This window comes from Lepisma saccharinum, chromosome 3 (assembly GCF_977018435.1).
Source record: "Lepisma saccharinum chromosome 3, izLepSacc3.1, whole genome shotgun sequence".
Classification (NCBI taxonomy): domain Eukaryota; kingdom Metazoa; phylum Arthropoda; class Insecta; order Zygentoma; family Lepismatidae; genus Lepisma; species Lepisma saccharinum.
Genome location: NC_139231.1, coordinates 96,172,306 through 96,192,756, shown reverse-complemented (window position 1 = coordinate 96,192,756; position 20,451 = coordinate 96,172,306). Strand labels below are relative to the sequence as shown.

Genomic DNA, 20,451 nt, shown 5'->3' with positions numbered 1-20,451 from the left:
GAGAAGACATACAAGTGCCTATTTTTCCAGTCTAACCAGTTGGGTGCCAATAAAAAATTATCAATCATTAGTGTAGTTTTACCACAAGCCGATGGCCCAACAATAAGACATCTAATATTTTCAGGCAGCAACTTGCCATTTCTCTTAATCTGCTGTTCAGGTTCTGGCAGCCTCTTTATAACATCCCAGGTGCTCATATTATCACTTTGTCTGCATCGATCCAGCTGTGTTCTGGGAGTCCTAGCCATTTGACAAGTATCTTGTTGCCTTTTCTGCGGATGATTTTTTCTATGAGATATGTGTCAGGCTGTTTAGTTTTGTTGAGTTCTTCTTCATAGAACCGGCCTTTGAGAATTTCTCCATGGTGGTCTTTTATTATATATGTGTTAAGGGTCCCAGGTTTAACTTGAACCACTGTAAATAATTCAGTGCTCCAGTTTCTGGTAAAGCCTTTTTGAATAAGTGCTTATATTTGCTGATTCTTACTTGATCACCCACCTTGTATTTGGCTTTTCTTGTTGTTGGCTGGTATCTAGGATAATAAACAGTGCTGATCAATTTTTGCTCATCAGATGAAGTTACTTCAGAGGGTTTCATGTTGATTGTGGAATGGACCGAGTTGTTATATTTTTGTAGAAGTTCTGGAAGAATACTGAACCATTTATAATTACCTTGAAGAGTGAATTGTTTATACATAAGATTTTTTAAGGTTTTGTTGAATCTCTCTACAATTGAGGCCTTGAGTTCACTGTAACTCGAATAATGTTGTATTGACTGGCTTTTAATAAATTGTTGGAACACAGAATTATAAAATTCTTTGCCATTATCTGTTTGCAAATAGCGCGGTGATCTTCCACTCTGATTGATGATTGTTCTGATGGCTTCTGTAACACATTTTCCAGTCTTGGATTTGAGTGGCACAGCCCAGGCAAATTTTGAAAATGTGTCTATTATAGTGAGTAGATACTTGTAGCCCTTGTTGATTTTGTCTAAGTTTTTCAGCTGTCCACTTGCCATCTCAATCAAGTCGCACTGCCATAAATCATCTATGCCTTTTGTAACTACTGGCAGTTTCTTATAATTATGTCTGGCTTGTCTGTGTAATTCATCAACAATAATTTGTCTAGACATAATATGAAAACAAGAATATTGCAACTATGGGGTGTTCAGCAGCTGATACTACAGGATTTTCTAAATATAATTTGTCTCCTATTTGTATATGAAATTCCAGAGAGCCATCATCTTCAACATAAGATGTTTCTAATGTATTGGGGTCTGTAAAATCCTCTAACTCCACACTGGTGATTTTTGGTTTGTTGTCAGCATTTGTTATTGATAAGGTGGGGTAGTGGTGTGCCTGTGGTTGTAGCCAATATTTGATCTTGATTGGTCTCAGTGTGCCCCCAACAAAAAACTGGTAATAAAATTGTGCAGGGGACAGCATATATATTTTGCAACCTGGTGTAAATGGTGAATCATATTCTCTGTTGGGGATGATGTACAATTCAAGAATTACTGTATGTTTAGGATTCTCGATTATGCCGGTTATTTCTTTTTCTGCTGTAAGCAATCTACTTGTTACAGATTCAAGGTGCTCATTGATAGTCCTAACAACATCATCATGGCCTGGCTTGATTATTATGTCCACAACAAGTTTCTTGTATTGTTGCACAATTTCTTGTAGCTGGGTGGCAAAAACAGACAGAGCATTTGCTTGATTGGATTCCATGGTCCCTAGCTGTTGCTTGATATTGGCTACAATTTGCTGTAAATTTTCAACAACTGCCAATTTTGAATTTTGAGCAGTAAGATCATGGACCTGTCTTCTGATATCCTCAAACAGGGCATGGAGTTCATTAATATGTTGATTAGTTGGTAGAGTGGCCACTGTCTGAGTAAGTTGTTTGATCTGTGTCTGGATATTCTTGATATCTTCTGATTTCATTATGCGATTCACAGCTCTCTTAATATTTTTAAGTTCCTGTGATGTAGGCAGATTTGATACAGAATTTTGCAAAGATTCAAGTGCCAATTTCACATTGTTTAATTCAGAAGCATCAGCCACACTTTGCATAGCATCTTGGAGCAGGGCTATATCTGCAAGTTGCAGCTTAATGTTGGCAACACTCCGAGTTATTGCACTCAAAGCATCAGAAGATGCAAGTTGTTCATATAATTTTCAAGTGTCTCAATTTTTTCTTTAACCTCGGCTATGGCATTGTTCAAGGGGTCCAGATTAGGTATCTCCAGTGATTGAATCTGTTCCTTTAGAGTGGAAATCACTAGATCAAAATCTTCTTGTGATTTTATGCTTTTGACAATTGTTTGGAGCTGTGTCTGGATATTATTTATCTGCTCTTCCAATTGTTGTTTCAATTGCTCAGAGTTGGTGGCCTGGGTCTTAAATTTGGCTTGAAGAGCTGCTACAGCCTCTTCTAAACTTTGAAAATTATCTAATGTGGCCAGGTCAGTATATTTTTGAAGCAGCAATTTGAGTTCAGAATCAATTTTAAGAAGAGGGTCCATGCATTGTGATTGTAAATTTGTAATTTCTAGTTGAAGACTGGCATTGAGTGTGGTTTGTAAAGCTTGTAAATCACTTCTTAATTTCTTGACTCTGACATCAAGCATCAGAATCTCATCACTGTGATCTTCATGTCTTGTATGGCCAAATATATCATTAGGCATTTTGTTTTAGTGGTTATTTATTATTGAATATCTGATTCTTAATTCTATAAAAAAAGGTATAAGCTTGTCATAGGATCCAGGGACCTCAATATATAAGCAGTCACCAGCAGAAACAGTATATACAGTGCCAGAAACCATGTTTGAGTGCTTAATTCTATAAATATTTCTCCCTATTGAAATCTTGACATTACCCTCAGGGGTTGTAATAAATTGCAATTGACCACCTACAGGTAATTGGTAATGATTTAAATTATTGTTAAATATGTACAATGTTTTACCTGTTTCATCATCAACATCTGTAAGTATGCTGATCAGATGAATAATTAACAAAGCACTTAGTTTAGATATTATATCAGAAGAGGGTTGTGGTGTTGGCAGGTCCATAATAGCCTGTTTTTTGAACCCAAATACGTTCATAGGCATGTTTATTTATTTCAAATCATGCTCTGTAATTGGGCATTGATTGCCATTTTTCAAATCACAATGACCCCATGGTAGAGTATGTATGCCACATGATAAAATGCATCTCTTATCATCATGTGGGTCCAGAGCCACTTTTCTTACAATATTACTAGTCAACAAGTGATCCACACTCTGAATTCTGGATTCTGATGTTCTGATTGTGCTACATGATTTGAGGCAATTTTTGTAATCTTCAAATTCAAGCTCTTTGTCCACAGTTCCTCTGCTAATGCGCTTGGCCTTTTTGGCAACAACACCACTACATGTTTCAAAGCTGTACATCTTGGCCCTTAACGCAGCAAATGCCACAATAACATCACCAAGTGTCTCATCTTTTAACTTGCCAGGCACCTTTTTGTTGTGGGATCGAATCTCTGTATGTTCACTGGTATCAAAATATTTAAACAATTCAGGCTGTGTTATATCTTGATAAACATCTTCTGTTTGAATATCAAGAACAAAACTATCTGTGTCCATGTACATCAGTTTTACACGATCCTTATAAAAAGGCTTCAACACATCATAATACAATTTTAACATGTGTAATTTGGCCAATTCCAATATCACAGCCCCTACATAAATAGGTTTATCAAATTTAATCTTTGTTTTTTTCATGTTGAAAAGTGCCATATTTTCATCATAAATTCTTCTATAATTGAAATTAGGCTTTGCAATCAATTTTTTGCTCCGGCTGGGGTCAGTAATTATTTTAACATCAATATGTTTTCTGACATTTTCAATTGTTTTGCCATACACTGAATTTACCATCAATTTAAACAAGTACTTATCAAATTGGCTCATTGCAGATGTTCGAAGCTCTGTGTTTGTATCAATATATGGCTTTAACCATCTTGAGTGCCTGAACCTCAAAACTTTGCCAACTTTGGTCACTTGAACACCATGATTCATCAGGAACTGAAGGTTTTTGTAATATATGACATAACCCTGTTTTGGCTCCAGAGTCATCATCAATTTCTTCTGTTTAGAGCCAGATGAGCACTCAACCTCAGGAATTGGGGGCAGATCAGAAAATGTGTTGTGTAAATTATCAGGAATTGTCAGATCAACCTCTAAGAATAGGCCATAGTTACTGTCATCAAAATCCTTAAGATCTTCAATATTGAAATCTTCAACCCACTCAAGCCCTGCATATGGCAGTTTATCCATCATAGCATAACCATAGAGGCTGTTGGCATCTACATACAGTATATAATTTGATGGCAGTGCTGGATCATAATCAGGAATATATTTGTTATTTGCTCTGGCATATCTCTGAGAGCATTGCACCATGCCCCCTCTTATACATTGCTCCATAAACAGATACATATCCTGATCTTGGATCAGATCCAATTGCATTTTAGTGTTCAAAAACATTGCAGACCATGCTATGCCTGGCGCACTGTAAAAATACATTGGATCCAGCTTATAATTTTGCATGGAAGATTTTCTAAATGCCTGCAGTATATCAGCTAAGAGAGTGACATCAAGTTTTAAATATGCCTTGTGATAATCACCAAATGTCTGGCATTTTAAATTGTTCCACATCAACTGGGCATGGTGATAATCATCATCAGTGATTCCAGATCCTCTGATTTTGCTGTGAAACTCTTGTTGTGGTGGCAGAGCACACTCATCAAATTTAGAAAAATCTGTAACATAATCATATGGATATACACCCTTCCGCCTAATTAATTTCAGGTCCTGATTTGGAAACAAAGCACATGTGATTTTGAATTGATCATCAGATAATTGAGTGGCCAGTGTAGCCAGGCTAGCAGACAGAATTCTGTAGGAATCAAGAAATCTTAAGTGAATAGGAACACCATTAACTTTAATTATTTTGCTAATGGCAATATATTTCCCATTATTTTCAGCTAAAATATTTAAATTCTGCTTGTCAAACCCCTCGTATCTGATCAAATGATGGAAATCATAATTGGATGCTCCATGGCAAAATATGGGGACAAATTTTGGTCTCTGGATCTTAATATTACAGCTATTACACAGGGCCATTAAGAATTTACCATCTGTATGGGAATGGTGATGTACCTTGATATTTATATCTGAAAATTCAGAATCACATACCGGGCATTTTTCTGCATTGTTGAAATCTTCAATCTGTTTCTCTGTTAAAGGCAACATGGGTTTTGATTTTAATAAGACATTAGATGCTATGTTATGGCACTCATTTTCTATTCTATGTGCAAATTCTTTGATGGCATCTGGTCCCATGTATAAATATTCTTTACTAACAACACCATCCTGTACAACAACATAATAAAAACTAGAAGGTTCATGTAACTGGTATGGTGTAATTGAAGGTTCATCAGGATCTGGGCTGCAGAATGCAAGAGGTTTGAGATTTGATTCAAAATCACAGACTATATATGCTGGGTGTTCCAACAAGGCTTCAAATTTTTTAAAATTGGCTTTTTCACTTGGATTAGGCATCACCATATGAACAGGTTTATGGTTGCCACAGTATTTCAGATGCTCAATTAACTTGTTTTTAGCAATTTCTGCATTCACTTTACAAACCCCATTTATTATTTTTTTACCATCAAATACAGTTAAACATCTTCTGCACAACTTAAATATTCTATTAGATTTGTCTAGTTGTGTTCTGACTAAAGCTTCAAGATTATGTATCAGAGTGTAATGGTGTGTGCCATCCCCTTCAATTAAGAGCAGATCAATCGGAACAGCAGAATCATCATCAAATGTACTGATTCTGAGAGGTGCTATCAAGCAATTGCCACGGCCAGTAGAACAAATAAATACATTAATAGATAATTGTTTACCATTGATATCCCGGGCCTTTTTTTCAAATTTATCAATATTTTGAACAGACATTGGATATTCTAAACCCTCCATTGCTTCATCAAAATTGTGTTCATATTGTTTATAATAACTTATTCTCTGAGGATTCCTTGAAACTGGAAACAAAGCAGCTAAAATACACCACAAAAAGCATTTCTCATCATTATTTTCTATGTTAACCACGGCTCTTTTGTTTTTAATATTGGCAGGTAATGGCAAATATGTAGATCCTTGTAATGGGCTGAATTCAGAAATATTAACATAGAGCTTGTGAGGAGATCCGCATAGGCTCCATCCTGACTCTTTTCCAGCAAATTCAGAGTGTTTAATATTCAATTGATCTATCAAACAGCTTATTATTTTGTCTGAATTTGTATTTGAGTATACAGGTACAGTTTCTGTTATGTGGGGCTGTGTAAATTTTGTGCCATTTGGTTTCTTATATTGTGTAAACAATTTGAGAGACAGCTTATAAGAGCCATTTTGTGCATTTAGAATTGCCTGCACATCAGAATTTATACTGTTCAAAAAATTCTTAATGGCACATCTTGGCTCTGATTTAAAACAGTGATCCCTAAGTTAGCCATTAAAACTGCTATGGATAGGTGATGCATAGCGTGGTTGCTTTGCCGGTCTAGCATTAACAGGTGTTTCATGCTTCCTTTTCAGACCAGATGTAGATGGTTGTGGGGGCAATGTTGATGAGTGTACAGAACAAGTACCCTTATGTTTATAAGTGAAGTATTCCATGCTATATTTTCTATGGCATTTAGGGCATATTTTAGTGGGAGTTCTGCATTTGTCTAGAACACAATTCCTTTGGTGCCTGGCCCAATTGGGGCTGGATATATTCTTATTGCATTGATTACAATATTTTTGATTCGGCATTTTTGTTGTTGTTTATTATATAAAATTTCCTGGGCTTCAATTCAAAACTTTATACTGAATAAAAAATATAAGTTGGGTTCAGCAGTGTGCTTTGTATATTTCTTGTATATATTTAATGTTAATATTATTAATTATTATTAATATTATTATTAATTTTTATCCTCGGTTTATTATATAAAATTTCTTGGGTTTTAATCAAAACTCTATGCTTACTATGACAGGTTGTAAAGCTAATAGCCTACAAGTGGAAAAAGAGAATAAATATTGATCTACACTGACCTAGCACAAATACCTGCACAGACATTCATGTCCTAGAAAGGCAATGACCTAACACTGTGTTATGTATTGATTTTTGTATAACAGGCTGGGACAGATATAAGCCTGACTCTAAATATGAGTGGATTACAACAAACAAGCTGGATGTAACAAATATCAGATTTTTTATACAAAATATAAGCCCTTTTGTTCAATATACCAGAAATATATTTAATATGAATAATAAGAAATGTTATATATTAAACCAAACAGGCCTGTAGTATGAAAAGCACTGTAACAACACATCTGTACTCCTCAGCCACTCTCACAATACTGGCTGATATGTAATGCAAAATCTCTTTATATACCCTAAGCACGGATTAAAACTTCTGAAACAATAAACCAATCAGAATATAACACATCATCACATTATGTCATAATTAAGCAATTAGAAAACAATACATGCCTAATAATTTGTTGCATAATATTGGATAATAATTTGTTGCACAGCATGATGCAATAGCTCTTGCATCATAATTTGTTGCATAATATTGGATAATAATTTGTTGCACAGCATGATGCAATAGCTATTGCATTACATGAGTGTGTGTGTGTGTGTGAGGGGGGTATATGTGGGTGTATATGTGGGTGGGTGTGGGTGAGGGTGGCTTAATTTTAAGTGTAGCATAAACAATATCAAGAGGGGCATATTTTTAACAAGCTTATGGACAACAATCTCACAGATGCGGGCTTTTGTAAGTGTAGGCAAATCAATCTGAGGGGGGTCATCATTTCACAGGAAATTCCCGAGGGCATTTTTACAAAAATCTTGGATTAGACAGAGTACCACACTTGAGCAATAAGCTCATATGCTCATCTTGAGCTAGTTTTAAGTGTAGCCAAATCTGCCTGAGGGGGCTCATCATTTATCGAGTTTATAATATATACTTTTATACTACTTTCATTATTTTATATTTTCTGTAACCTTCGTATCCGCTTGTAGCTTCGGTAGAAAAATACCACGTTTCTGAACCTTTTGTGTTTCTCTGCCTTTGTCGACTTTTCCCCCTTTCGGTCGTAGGAGCTCGGAACTAACAATGTGCTGTGATAAATCTTTCACTGTTTTTGAGCGACTTTTGTGCATTTGGCGACAGGAAAGTCCACGTGGGAGGCCAATTACTGGAGGAACATGTTACGTACCGGATGAGGGTAGAACTATTCTTTTCACCCCATTCTAACGCAACACGTGTGCTGGACCAAGCAAAAAGGGACGCTTGACCACCAACGTCGTAACTGCAGATTTCCGCGCCTAAAAGTCAGTCTGTTAGATTTCGAAATTTCAAGTTGTCTTTAAATAGTGGCAGATCGAACAAACACGTACAGTCTACCGCCAGTTTTTGAACCGACAACACCTCTGCGACAGTCGGAGTAAAGATTCGGGACTTTGTCTTTTTCTACCGCGCCGTGTATTTTACCCTGCGTGAGTGAGTGACAGTGACTAGTTGTACGAATACGCAGTGTTAATTAGTGACCTGTGCACTGGATTCGCGTTATTCGTTTTGTGACCAGGAACATTAATACAACTATGGCGGGCTAAAATCAAGAGAAGGAGGGCTATGGGTCTTCCTAGCCTGCATGAAGCCGACAACGCAGCAGATTATCGCTCAGCGTCGCGACGTCACACCACTAAAACGCCGCCACAAGCGCCACAAAAGCCACAAACGCCACATCGCCACAAATAACGCCCACAGCCCGATTAGAAGCCATGAAATGATACCGCCGAAAACCGCCAGTCGAGACGCCGACGCCCGACGAGAATTCTACGGAGAGAGAAAGAGAGAGAGAGAGAGAAATTGGAAGATGAAGCGACACCAGCCCACACTTAGATCTACCGTCTAGAAGAGAAGATTGAGATAATGAAGCGACACCTACTGCGTCTTGAGACGACGCCGACGTCCCGCGTGAGATTAGCAGCGAGAATCCACGAGTACCCCCGGTAAAGAAACTTCGCCCGTTTTCGCCGTCCCCCCAGAAAGAGAGAGAGAGAGACGATGCGAAGCAATTAATCGCTCCATTACGAGGCCGACAAGATAATCGCCGTGATGTAGAAGCGTAGAAGGAAGGTGTGTCCAAGAAGATTGCGAAGTGCCGCTACAAAGAAGTAGCGTGGGGAAGTGTTAGTGTCGCAAGCAGGACCGCGGATTGACGTCACGCATCCGTTTAGAGGACTACGGTAAACGTCGCTGGAACGTCTAGAACGCCGAGATGGTATAGTATACTACTGTTAATTTTCTATATGTGTGAGTGATCATCTACCCAAGCCTCCAAAGATCGGCCGTCGGACGAAAATATACCTGTATTTAAAGTTAAAAGTCGCAAAGGTATTGATTAAATTATTTCTTGCCAACATAATCTAAATTTCACAATTGCTAATTCGGAAGAGATATTCACAGCATACTGTTGTTTTTCCATGCTCTGCGCCGAGCTGTTGAGTAATAATGTTTATTGATCTCACCTTATATGTTTTACTCGGTAAATATTTGATTACAATTGCATAAATCGTGTATCTCTTGCAGAGATCACCTCTCAAGTTTGCTAAGTGAGGAAGTAAGTTAACTTCGTGCTATTTTTAATATATTCATACATAAGTGTCTTCACTTTTCATTCTGTAAACATGTGTGCCTTGCAGTTGATGTCTAAGCCTAATGTTATTGAAGTTCCAAGGCGCATTAGTGATAATTCTACAACAATTATTTAAATGTCTAAATAAATTGCAAGAATAAAAAGTTTACGTGTCATGCCCGTTGGCAGAATGTAGAGTGCCACACACGTAAGTTTGCCGTTGCGTAGAAACGAATTTTCGTTTCGTCTCCCTCTCTCTTAGCATCATGTGTTCTACCCTGCTCGAAAACCTTCGCTATTGTTGCCATATTGTCATTCCATTCCTGGACACACTCGCGCAAACATCATTGAAAACAATTGAATAGCGCTCCAGCTCGCGGTTCCCACCGTTCGGCAGGGACGGTAATGTGGCAATATAGCACGGCGTAGTGCTTGCTTCTTTTATGCAGTTGCCAACTGTAATAATGAAGCACTATTTCTGTCACGGAAGGGGAAAGGCAGATAAAGTGGCGGTGAGTTTTGTTGGATTGGAAGCACCATATTTTTATTTTATACTAAGTATTTGACCGGTTTGACGTTGTGTGCGTGTATTGCGTGTGTGTATGTAAAAGTGTGTGTTTGCTAATGAACGTTAAATTCCATAATGCCTCCAGTTCTGTCGAAGTTGAAATCAAAAACCTTGCATAGCCAAGCTCTGGAAATTCTAAGCAACGTGCACGCGTTCATGAAGGAGGAAGCCAGTCATGGTGTTAGCATCCCAATAAAGCATTTTGGCAAGAGAGCAGCGGCTGCGACTGGAGTTCCTGAAAGAACAATCAGGGCTATCATGAACGAAAGACAATCTCTTGAGATGTCAGAAGGCCCCTCCACATCATTCCACACTCCCGGAAAAGAACGACAAAGACCAGCGACCAAATCGTCAGTGGACGCTTTCGATGAAAACGTTATTTTCCGTTGCTGCGTAATGACCGGGGGGGGGGGGTCGAAATAGAGCGGCATCTGCCGCCACCTCCCAGGGAGGCAAAATGACTAGCGCCGGCCCTGGTTCATAACAAAAGAAAAAGCCGCGCAGCTTATCGTCTAGTGGCAGTATATGTACTTGTTATTGTTGTGGAAGCCGGCATCCTTTGTAAATGTACAACAAAGGCAACCGATTGTCGCCGATCTCAGAGAGGAAATAATAATACTGCTTCAGGAGGAGTGTTATGGTGCAATTGTAGCGGTTTAACACGTTGGCATGTTATTATCTGCCGTTGCAGTTCCATACCAGTGTATACGGGTTTTGGGAGTGAAAAGTTAGAACGCCACCAGTGCATTAATGCAATGAAAAATAATATATTTATTTTTTTATTTTGTTTGAAATCACTCAAATAAGGAATCGTATGAAGAAGCCTTCTTTGCAGCATTTTTGGTAATTTTACTTATGTGTTAGTTCATATTTTGCGAATTTTTAGTCCATATGTATGTAGCTACATACAAAGCCACTTGTTAGTACATATTAATCCTAGTCCTGGTATAATGCATGACGTTTAAAACTCAACGTTAGATAGACCTGAATTCTCTAAATTTATTGTTGTACGTAACAGCTGTGCATCGGCGCGCTGCAGCGATTTTTCTATCTGCTCCATTAGCAACACTGCTTCTTTAGTTGTTTCGCGCATCGCACGGCAGAAATATCTGCGCTGGACTCTAATGAGCACGCGCAAATTAAAGTTTAGTATCTTTAATTCTAAGCAAATTAACGTCTTCGGGCGCAGTTTAATATTCATAAGAAAAACTAAATATCGCATGGTGTCTAAAAAAGGGCCAATGTATTTATATTAATGTAATTTGTCCCCTGAAGTTTGAATGAGTGCGTGAATGCTGAGTGATAGCGAGGGGTTATGTAGAGTGTCTATTTTTGTGTGTTATATAATATACATTTTTGTTATCTATGTTTGACTATGATTTGCGTTTATACAAATAATATACTAATCCTCATAACTGTTGGTATTTATATTTTAGTTCAACGTTAAGTCAGCAAAGCATTTCTGCTGGCTAACATCAATTATTATTATTATCTACGTCATTATTATTATTATTATTGATTATTATTATTCAACGTCACTTTATGCACGAGTCGGCTATTCGTCGGGGGTAAAAACCGATCCGGTCACACGTACCCTGGAATCAAACCGTTTAGCTGGGCCCGGCACCTAGGAAGGGGACTTCGGTCTCTGGACTAAGTGTCAAACATAGGTCATGTACAAAGGTCCCGTGAGATCATTGCCTGCGATGTCTCTCTAGAAACGCGAATCTTCGCAGATTTTTTGTAGAGAAATGCGGCACGATTTGGGCAGACGCGACGTGGTGCGATTTAGGAGCTCCGGCCATTTTCAAATACAAAAATCCCTTCCTCACTGCGTAAGAATACCATAATGCGAATGTTGTTAAAAACAGAATTGACATATGTGATAAGTAACTGAAGTTCAAAATATATAACTCACTAGTCTCCTATAACCTTACGAAAAGATGCAAAACATAGCATGAAGGACAGGTGTTTCCTTCAAATGCTTATACAACGCCTATCACTTCAACAACAGTTGCAACTGATATGCGGTGTTCTTGGGGATTACAGCCGATAGATTTTACCAATGTTCAGTTTTCATACCAGTCGTACGATTTTGGAACCGATGCGATTCATACAACTTTACCCTACCATTGCGCTTCCAGTACATTCGTCAACTTCACCATACAGATTAACGCAAAAGTTGGAAAAGCTAACTAAATTAACCGAAGTGCAAACAAATACGAGACCACTCTCTTGATGAAGGGAAAGGAAACATCCGGTCTCTTTAAATATACTGTAAGCACATATATGTTTCACTTAATTTGACATTTTTTGTATTCTGCTACCTACACGTAACGCAGACATCCAGTTTATATATATTTACAGTGAGAGAGATGTTTATCCTAATGGTTAGCGCTCTCGCTTTGGTGCAAGTGGTTCTGGATTCGATTCCGTGTAGGATAAAGAAGCGAGGAGAAAAATATAGTATAAAAAAACGATACAGAAACGAAGGAGAAAAGATAGAAACAGAAGAGAGGAGTAATCAAGATAGAAGAGTCACGCAAACTAAACAGAAGATGCAAGAAACACAGAATAGAGATACAAACAATAGAGCGAAGAAACGAATAAGGAAGTACGTTTGATCCATTACAGAGGGGAGGCCAGTGCCTCCTCACCCACCCAGTGGGCACCACTGAACCCTTCAGTCATACAGCGTGCATCAACCAAGTGGAAGAATCACAATAGATTTATAATTTCCCTGAACGAAGCACGTTCTGCTTAAGAAAATAAACCTCTTGTATGAAATATTAGCCAACTGCAAAACTTAAAGTTTGGGATCCTCTTTGGCAACTCGGGTTTATTTTTTCGTGATCCCTGGTTGGTTTTAGATTCGAATAAGCAAAGTTCAATATCGGCCTTTGAGAGAGGAAATTAGTCAAGATACCCCGCCGGAAGACAACTCTGGTAAAGTTTTGATCACGTCTGAGGTCAAGGATTTCATATGGACTCTAAATTGGGAAGTTTTCTGAAGTTAACTCTTGCAATGGGTTCTGCAAACCACAATCCATCGAAAATAAGTGCAAGAATTATATTTCTTTCAGTCTCATTGCTTGAAGAACAATGGAAGGATGAAGGAATGGATGTAGGTTCAAGACACAGCAGTGTGAAATTTGAAACCCTTCCAGTTTGGGGGGAAAGTTATGAAGGATTTCAGTATAGAAATTCAGAGGAGCCTCATAAGAACCAAAAGTGTACCTGCATGTATAACGATAGATGAAGATAGGGTATTATTTTAGGCTTGTATTCACCCCCTTCAAATACCACACTGGTACCTGGATAACAATTGTAAAAAAGTGACGTAATGAGGTACAAATTCCCGCCGGTGTGGCGGGAATCCGACCAGTACAAGATCAAACCGTGCCTTCAAAACGTCATTGGTACAGTTGCGAACAAGTATGGGTTGCAATAATGGGGTTGTTACAACCCAGAGGTGTTCTTAAGTACCCGGTTGAGGCACATAAACTGTAGGTCCTGTCCCAATTAGCCTTACTGTGCATAAAGTGAACTTAAAACACCAACTTAACAATATTTTAGTATCTCTTATCTTGCCTAAGGAAGTACCGTGACAAATTTAATGGAAGGTTTTCAGATTCGTCATCAGCACATTAAAGGCTTACTTAAATATTTAAATAGCACACTGTTAATAAAAATAAACAATCAACGCTCAATGGGAAATATAAAAAAATATGCATGACTGATTCGGGACTTTTACAAACTCTTGATATCTATAGTTACTTGATCATCATCGATGATCATTTGATCGTATATTCACTAAATTTTATCAACAGTTAAACGAATGAGATGCAAGATATAGAGAAAAATGTACGTTATTTAATATATATATTAAAGAAGTACAAGTAATGTATCCGAAATAAGTATTTTTTTTAAAATTTGAATTAAACTTAGGGATGGTACCAATACAAGTCTCGAATTTGTTCGGACCGGACCAGAAATGTTAATATGTACACTGCAGATATCTAACTGATTATTTATAGATGGGTCATATATTTTGTTCATCGAAATTGCAGTTACCCCGTTAATAACAACTGTAAGCATGTGTCATGTAGTTGCATACTTTCAGAGTAAACATATGTTTTTCGAGTGTTCGTAGCATCAAAACTCAATGTATATCAAAATGTGTTATTTAATAAGAAATGTTGTTTCTCTTAATGACTTTTACACCCTTAACATTTATTAACAGCCCTAGATACGAGACTCATACGAAAACGGGACAAGCATTAGGCGTCAGACGGTCTGTTGGTTGTATCTGATATGTAATTTATTGTATCGAGTACAACTATGCACTGAATCTTGAGGTGTTTCGCGGTATTTTTGTTATGTACTTTAACTGCTACGTTAACTGCAACAATGACCATACTATTTCAAGAATAAATTATCAGTATTATGTCACCAGCAGCTCGATTACAAGTCATGCATTTTTTAACCTTAAACTTTTAAGTGATTAAATAGCATTGAAATACTTACGGCTCTTCTGAAAGTCTATGACATCTTCACAGTAGATCTCAGAAGCGAAGAACAGATACACTGTGAACCCACAGTATAGTGATCTAAATCCTTGGAAAGGCATAGCAATGACTGTAGAGGCACAAACAGGTTAATATAGCCTGTCATGAAACACACACACTATTGGCACATCACTGTAATTGAACCGTTCATCTTTTGGGACACTTTCATCAACTTGAAACACATATTCACTAACACTACACACGCTGCAATAACTATCACATCTTTTTTGTTTTAACCGAGACACCATGGACGTTGCCGCGGTAGGAAACAGCACTGTAGACCGCCGTCCGCAGGTAACGAGAGGATTACGACACTGAACAGAGATGTTCCATTTGCCACACCGGAAGTTAGACGTCCGAGTCGCGATTTGGGCTACTTTTTGACGTCAACATTCCTTGCACAGCTGTTGGCGATGCCCAAGGTCGACAATTCCCGAAGATTCGATCTCCGGAGAAAAAGGGAACTCGGGTATGGAATGATAGAGAGAGAGAACGCGAGTCGCGAAAGTTTCGATGAGATATTTCTGTTCCTTGCCGCCCGCAGAGGAAGTTGACTGTCTACATCTGGGAGCAGAGTTTCGTGCGACGAGAGAATGCGTGCTCTAACAGAACGCACATGTACTTCGCACCCGATGCAGCAAGATGGAGCTGGCCCGCAGACTTTGGACAGGAACCTTCATCTGTCTAATAAACACAAAAATTGCCCCGCGCATCCGAGCGTGGGAAAGGGGGGGGGGAGAGAATCCTCCTGAAAATTGGCGTGTAACAGCAACACACACACGCGGCACTATGAGCTCGGTCTAGTCCATTTCTGTGAAAGAGGAACCGGATCAGCTTGGCCACAGAGTGAGTGCTCCGGCAGTGAGCCAACATAACTTCCCTTCCTTTTACTCTTCAACTTAACCCCCCTCCCATCCCCCCATCGCTCATCTACACCCACTCTTGTTTTCATGGTAGTTTTTAGAATCCTTTAACTCGCCCCCCCCCCATCACCACTCTCTCATACGAGAGGGTTGACACTTTTCTATTTCTGGTGTAGGTTATCTTTCTCTCTCTCTCTCGACTCCCGTGCCGAGACAGCCAATGGCTGCGTAGAACCGCGCACAGATGTTAACCATATACGTGCCAATGCTGAAATGGGCTTTTAAAAAAAGGCCACTGCAGCTGTACTAGTCGCCTGGAGGCAAACAAGACTCCGAAAGAAACCATCAACACAGAAGGCTTAGTGCAAGAACAGCAGATATTGGCGACAATCCCCAGAGGACCTTAGAAGTTCAAGAGTCCACTTAACGCTCTGCTCTTTTTTCTGCGGCGCCAACGAGCTACAAATAATCTCCCCTCGAGCAAAAGAACGTTAGCGTGATTCCCACTAGGATAATTATCCACTCTATCGCGTTCCATTCCGAGAAAGCTGCTAATGCAGATATGTTTTGGTAACCGTTGTCACTGGGAGTTCTGAAACGCGGATGGTAATTTGTCTGCACATAAGTGGTAATGTCTTTGGACATCCAGAAAGGTATCATTACGCACGTGCGTGACTCAGACAATAAAGCTGGCCGCATTGTTGAAACAACAAAACAAACAAAGAAAGAAATAGTTGAAGAGGATTTGATCCTTCTACATATGCAAAGCTCGACTGAACGTTCGACCGACGCCAGGGAACCCGTTTTAGAAATTTCCTTCCCTTTAAAAAAACCTCTATGATATTCCAAATCCATCCTGCTGCTTAAAATTGTGTGGAATGCTTTCGCTGTTGTCTAGATATTCGTGACAGTTTAATAGCTTTAGTCACGAAACAATTGCGAATATCTAGACAACAGGGAAATCATACAAAGGTACACGTGAATGCTGTAGAGGAAATTTTAAGCAGGTGCAATTTTTCAGAATTTGTAATATCATAGGTGTCGAAAGGAGAAGAAATTTCGAAAATTGGTTCGCTGATGTATGCCACAGGTCCAGCCGAGCCTTAACTAGCTGAAAGACAAACATTTATTGCCTTTCCTTTCATTCCTCCCCTTATAATCCCTCCGAGTCTGTAATAATAGTGCTTACGATATCCTCTGTATCACCTATTCGCGTTTTTATTTTCAATGGCTAAGTATGGAAGCAATGATTATGCGAGTATATATGAATTATACGTATTAACTGGAAACACTTAACTCTTACTCGGGACAAGGAGTGAGTGAGTGATACTTGAGAATACTAAATATATGGTTGTGGATTTCATTACCATCAGTAGTTTACTTATCGAGGGTTGATACAGCAAAGTGTAATTTCAGTGAGGAAGGGTCCTAACATGCCCTTGTTGTTTTCAATAAGCACTATCTTGGAATTTTTCGTTGACTTCTTACATCATTACATCCACAAATGCAAACGTAGTGCTAATGAGAACTGTATTTACTTTCAAGTTATGACTGGTCAGAAATACAAAGCTCATTCTCACTACAGTTCACCAGCAGTTTATTGTTAATTTTGGACAGGATAGAACAGTACATGATATATCTACAGGTAGATTGATATTGTTAAACTCTATGTGAATACATTGAATTGACATTGTTCAGAAGAGAAAATTGTCAATGGAAAATTCCATAGATATTGTTCTAAAGAGAGAACTGTAAATGCCATAATTCTATTGGCAATGCTGTATGGGGAAAACTCTAAATGTCAATTTCACATAGAAGTTCTTCTGTAGGGAAAATTATACATTGTTCTGTAAGGTGCAAGCCATAAATGTCAAAATTCTATTCATCTTGTTCTGTAGGGTTAAGTGTAAATGTTAATATTGAATCAACTTCGTTTCATTAAAATAACGGGTCGGGTACCCTATTCTACACCCTCGAATTTTGATTTTTTTTTCTTTCATTATGAAGGTTATGTGATCCTATTTGTGAATAAAAAAAAAATTGGAGCGCGGAAAGAAGTATTTACGACTGTACAGCCGTTTAAAGTTGCGATTTTGTCGTTTGCAATTGTTGAGTCAAAATTTCCCACCGGTTCCCGGCTCCGCCCCTGGGGTAATTGACTTACCGCCTCCTACCGCTACCGCGGCCCCGCCTTTATCTATAGAGTCCCTTTTAAAGGCATGTTAGAAATTGGCCGAAGTCACCTGCCCACAACACTATTTCTCACTGTTTTCCGCATTGACACATGAAGATACAAAAAATGAAGGTTAAAATTAAACTAAAGAAGGTAACTTACCTCTTTTTTTACCAAGGCCAGGTATTAAATTGTGGTCGAAGTTCAATTTGTAAGTCCAAAAATTAAGTAACTCCTACGTTGTAAGTCCTTGTTGTCCTTTACCACAGAATACCAACCTCCACTCCCTTCCCATCATAAAAATTAGAAGTCGCAAATTATCCCATCCCACAAGTCATTTAGAAAAAAACAACCCTCCCCTTTACGGTTGCCAAAAAAAAATATTATTTCCAATTTCTGAAGTCGCATAAATGAAATCGAATGTGTGAAATGTCCAATCCGCGAATATATCACACAAATAACATATCGCAATCGCAAATGTTCCTATTGCACAAGTCAATCATAAGAAGAAAAAGAAAAAATCAGACGTGTGCCTGTGACATAAATCGATGATCCGAAATCTTCAGACTTGCGCCTGTGACATGAATGCATCATTCGCCATCATAAAGTTCTGAAAAACCTTTTTGACGTTACGCAAGGAATTTTAATTTCATAAAAAACGTAAGTTTCGTAGCACGTAGATCTAAAAAATTACTTTCCGCGCTATTTAGAAACATCGTTTATTATGAAGAACTAATTTTTGTAACGAGAATATTTGAAATGTGCGAAAAATCGAGGGTGTAGAAAAGGGTACCGGAACATAAGTTTACACCGAAATGTTCATCGCAGTAAACGGATCAGAACTATAAAGCGACTAATTGATGGAAATTGTTCGCGAAAGCACTGTAGACATTGATCCTGGGTAAATTCTTATGTCAACAGTTCTTACCAGCTATTCACTCTCATTCTTTTAAACGAGTTTGCTATCGAGAATCTTGGTGCCAAGAGTTTAACTCCTCGTACAATTCAGTATCAAAGGATCAGTCTTCTGCACTGGTTTCCTTGTGCACATTTCGAAGCCTTGATTTTAGTTCCAAGAAAGCACACCAAAAACATTGTTTGTACTAGTGTTCGTTAGAATTTACGGCTGGGAGTGAGTCTTCAAAGAGACTCCATGCTGATTGATAAAAACAGTTTTCTCTAAATAAATTGGATTATATCTTTGTTCGCTTTTGGACGCATTAGTCGAGTCTGATACCACGCAGTGGTACAAATGGAGGTTCACATCAATACAACCATTATGGTCGTTCTTCTACACCTCCAGGATGGCGAAATTTTTTTCTTCTTCCACCTGTTAACAAGCTTCTGAAGGCATTTTTCTATAACATAAAGCCTCCGTCCTCATCATCCTGCGTTTTTTCTTGCTCCCGTATCTCATTAAAGCTGCAGCACGTTCTCATTTAGTTCTTTATCCCTCATTTCAGGAGGAAGCCGCGTATTCGGAGAAAAACACGGTGGGAGGGGAGGCAAAGTTCATTTGGGAAAGAAGGAAGGATGAGTTGGGGGTACGGAAACAAAAAAAAGGGCAAAGCTCCTTTTTAAAAGAAGACGCTTCGATCGACTTCTAAGGATCTGATCTTCTCTTAAGATTTTCCTGTCTCCCCAATGAAAGCTTTATGAGTTGTTTCCTGCCGGTTGGTCCCCTGGGAATCCGCCGGTTCGATACCTGGAAGGAGCAGCTTAAACTGCTTATCCTCCACGGACACATTATGCGGAAATCTAGTTTCTTTGATGTTGGCTGAGATTTTTCATCGCGGCTGTGATTTCGTGAATAAGCTTCTTTGCTGCAGAAAAACAGTCGGGTTCGTATAACCCTACATAATTTCCTTCATGAACAGGGTAACAGTCCTATTTATATTTGCAAAGACTTCTCTTTCCTTGGTGATGTAAGGTGCTTAATAAATAGCATACCCCATCCAGTTATCTGTAAAGTTTATTACGGAAAGGGAGAGAGAGTTGAGAGAATGGTGTGTGTGCGTGCGTGTGTGTGTGTGTGTGTGTCTGTGCTGTAGATCGTCTTGCCCCAAATTACCGGTCTTCGTGACGTAGTGGTCAGTGTAACGCACCACGAAGCCAGAGGTCTCAGGTACGAACTCTGCTTAAGTAATGGACGTATCATTGTGCCTGTTTCTTCATCCAGTTCACAATTCATACTAATCGTTGTTATTAACTTAAGAGGTAGAAAAATGACGTAAAATAACCTAAATATTTATTGATTTAGTTTATTTCACTTCACATTTTTGCCACTTTTGGCTAATAGCGAAGGTGAGGATGATGAGCGATATGATTAAATGATGAAGGTACACGCAAGGAACACCCATTCCGCTTTGCTAACCACTCCGCCACGGATGACGGCAAAATAGAAAGACTGTCACGGTTTAAATGAAATCGGTGTTTTTGTTTATTAGACTCTAATCAAAGAAGAATAATTTGGTGTGGTATGTCCTTTCTGGATGGATATTTTCTATCTACTAATATTGAAAATAGATCCGAAATAAACACACC

General features: G+C 38.6%; 1 protein-coding gene across 1 annotated transcript in view; it reads right to left on the bottom strand.

Annotated features, from left to right (window-relative positions):
- The window catches only part of LOC145985616 (adhesion molecule nephrin-like), a 375,184-nt gene extending 359,652 nt beyond the window's left edge, over window positions 1-15,532 (bottom strand). Inside the window, exon 1 of the mRNA XM_083119686.1 lies at window positions 14,831-15,532. Coding sequence (XP_082975812.1) covers window positions 14,831-14,933 — 103 coding nt within the window. The 5' untranslated portion in view covers window positions 14,934-15,532. The remainder of the gene's footprint in view (window positions 1-14,830) is intronic.
- Window positions 15,533-20,451: the final 4,919 nt, after the last annotated feature.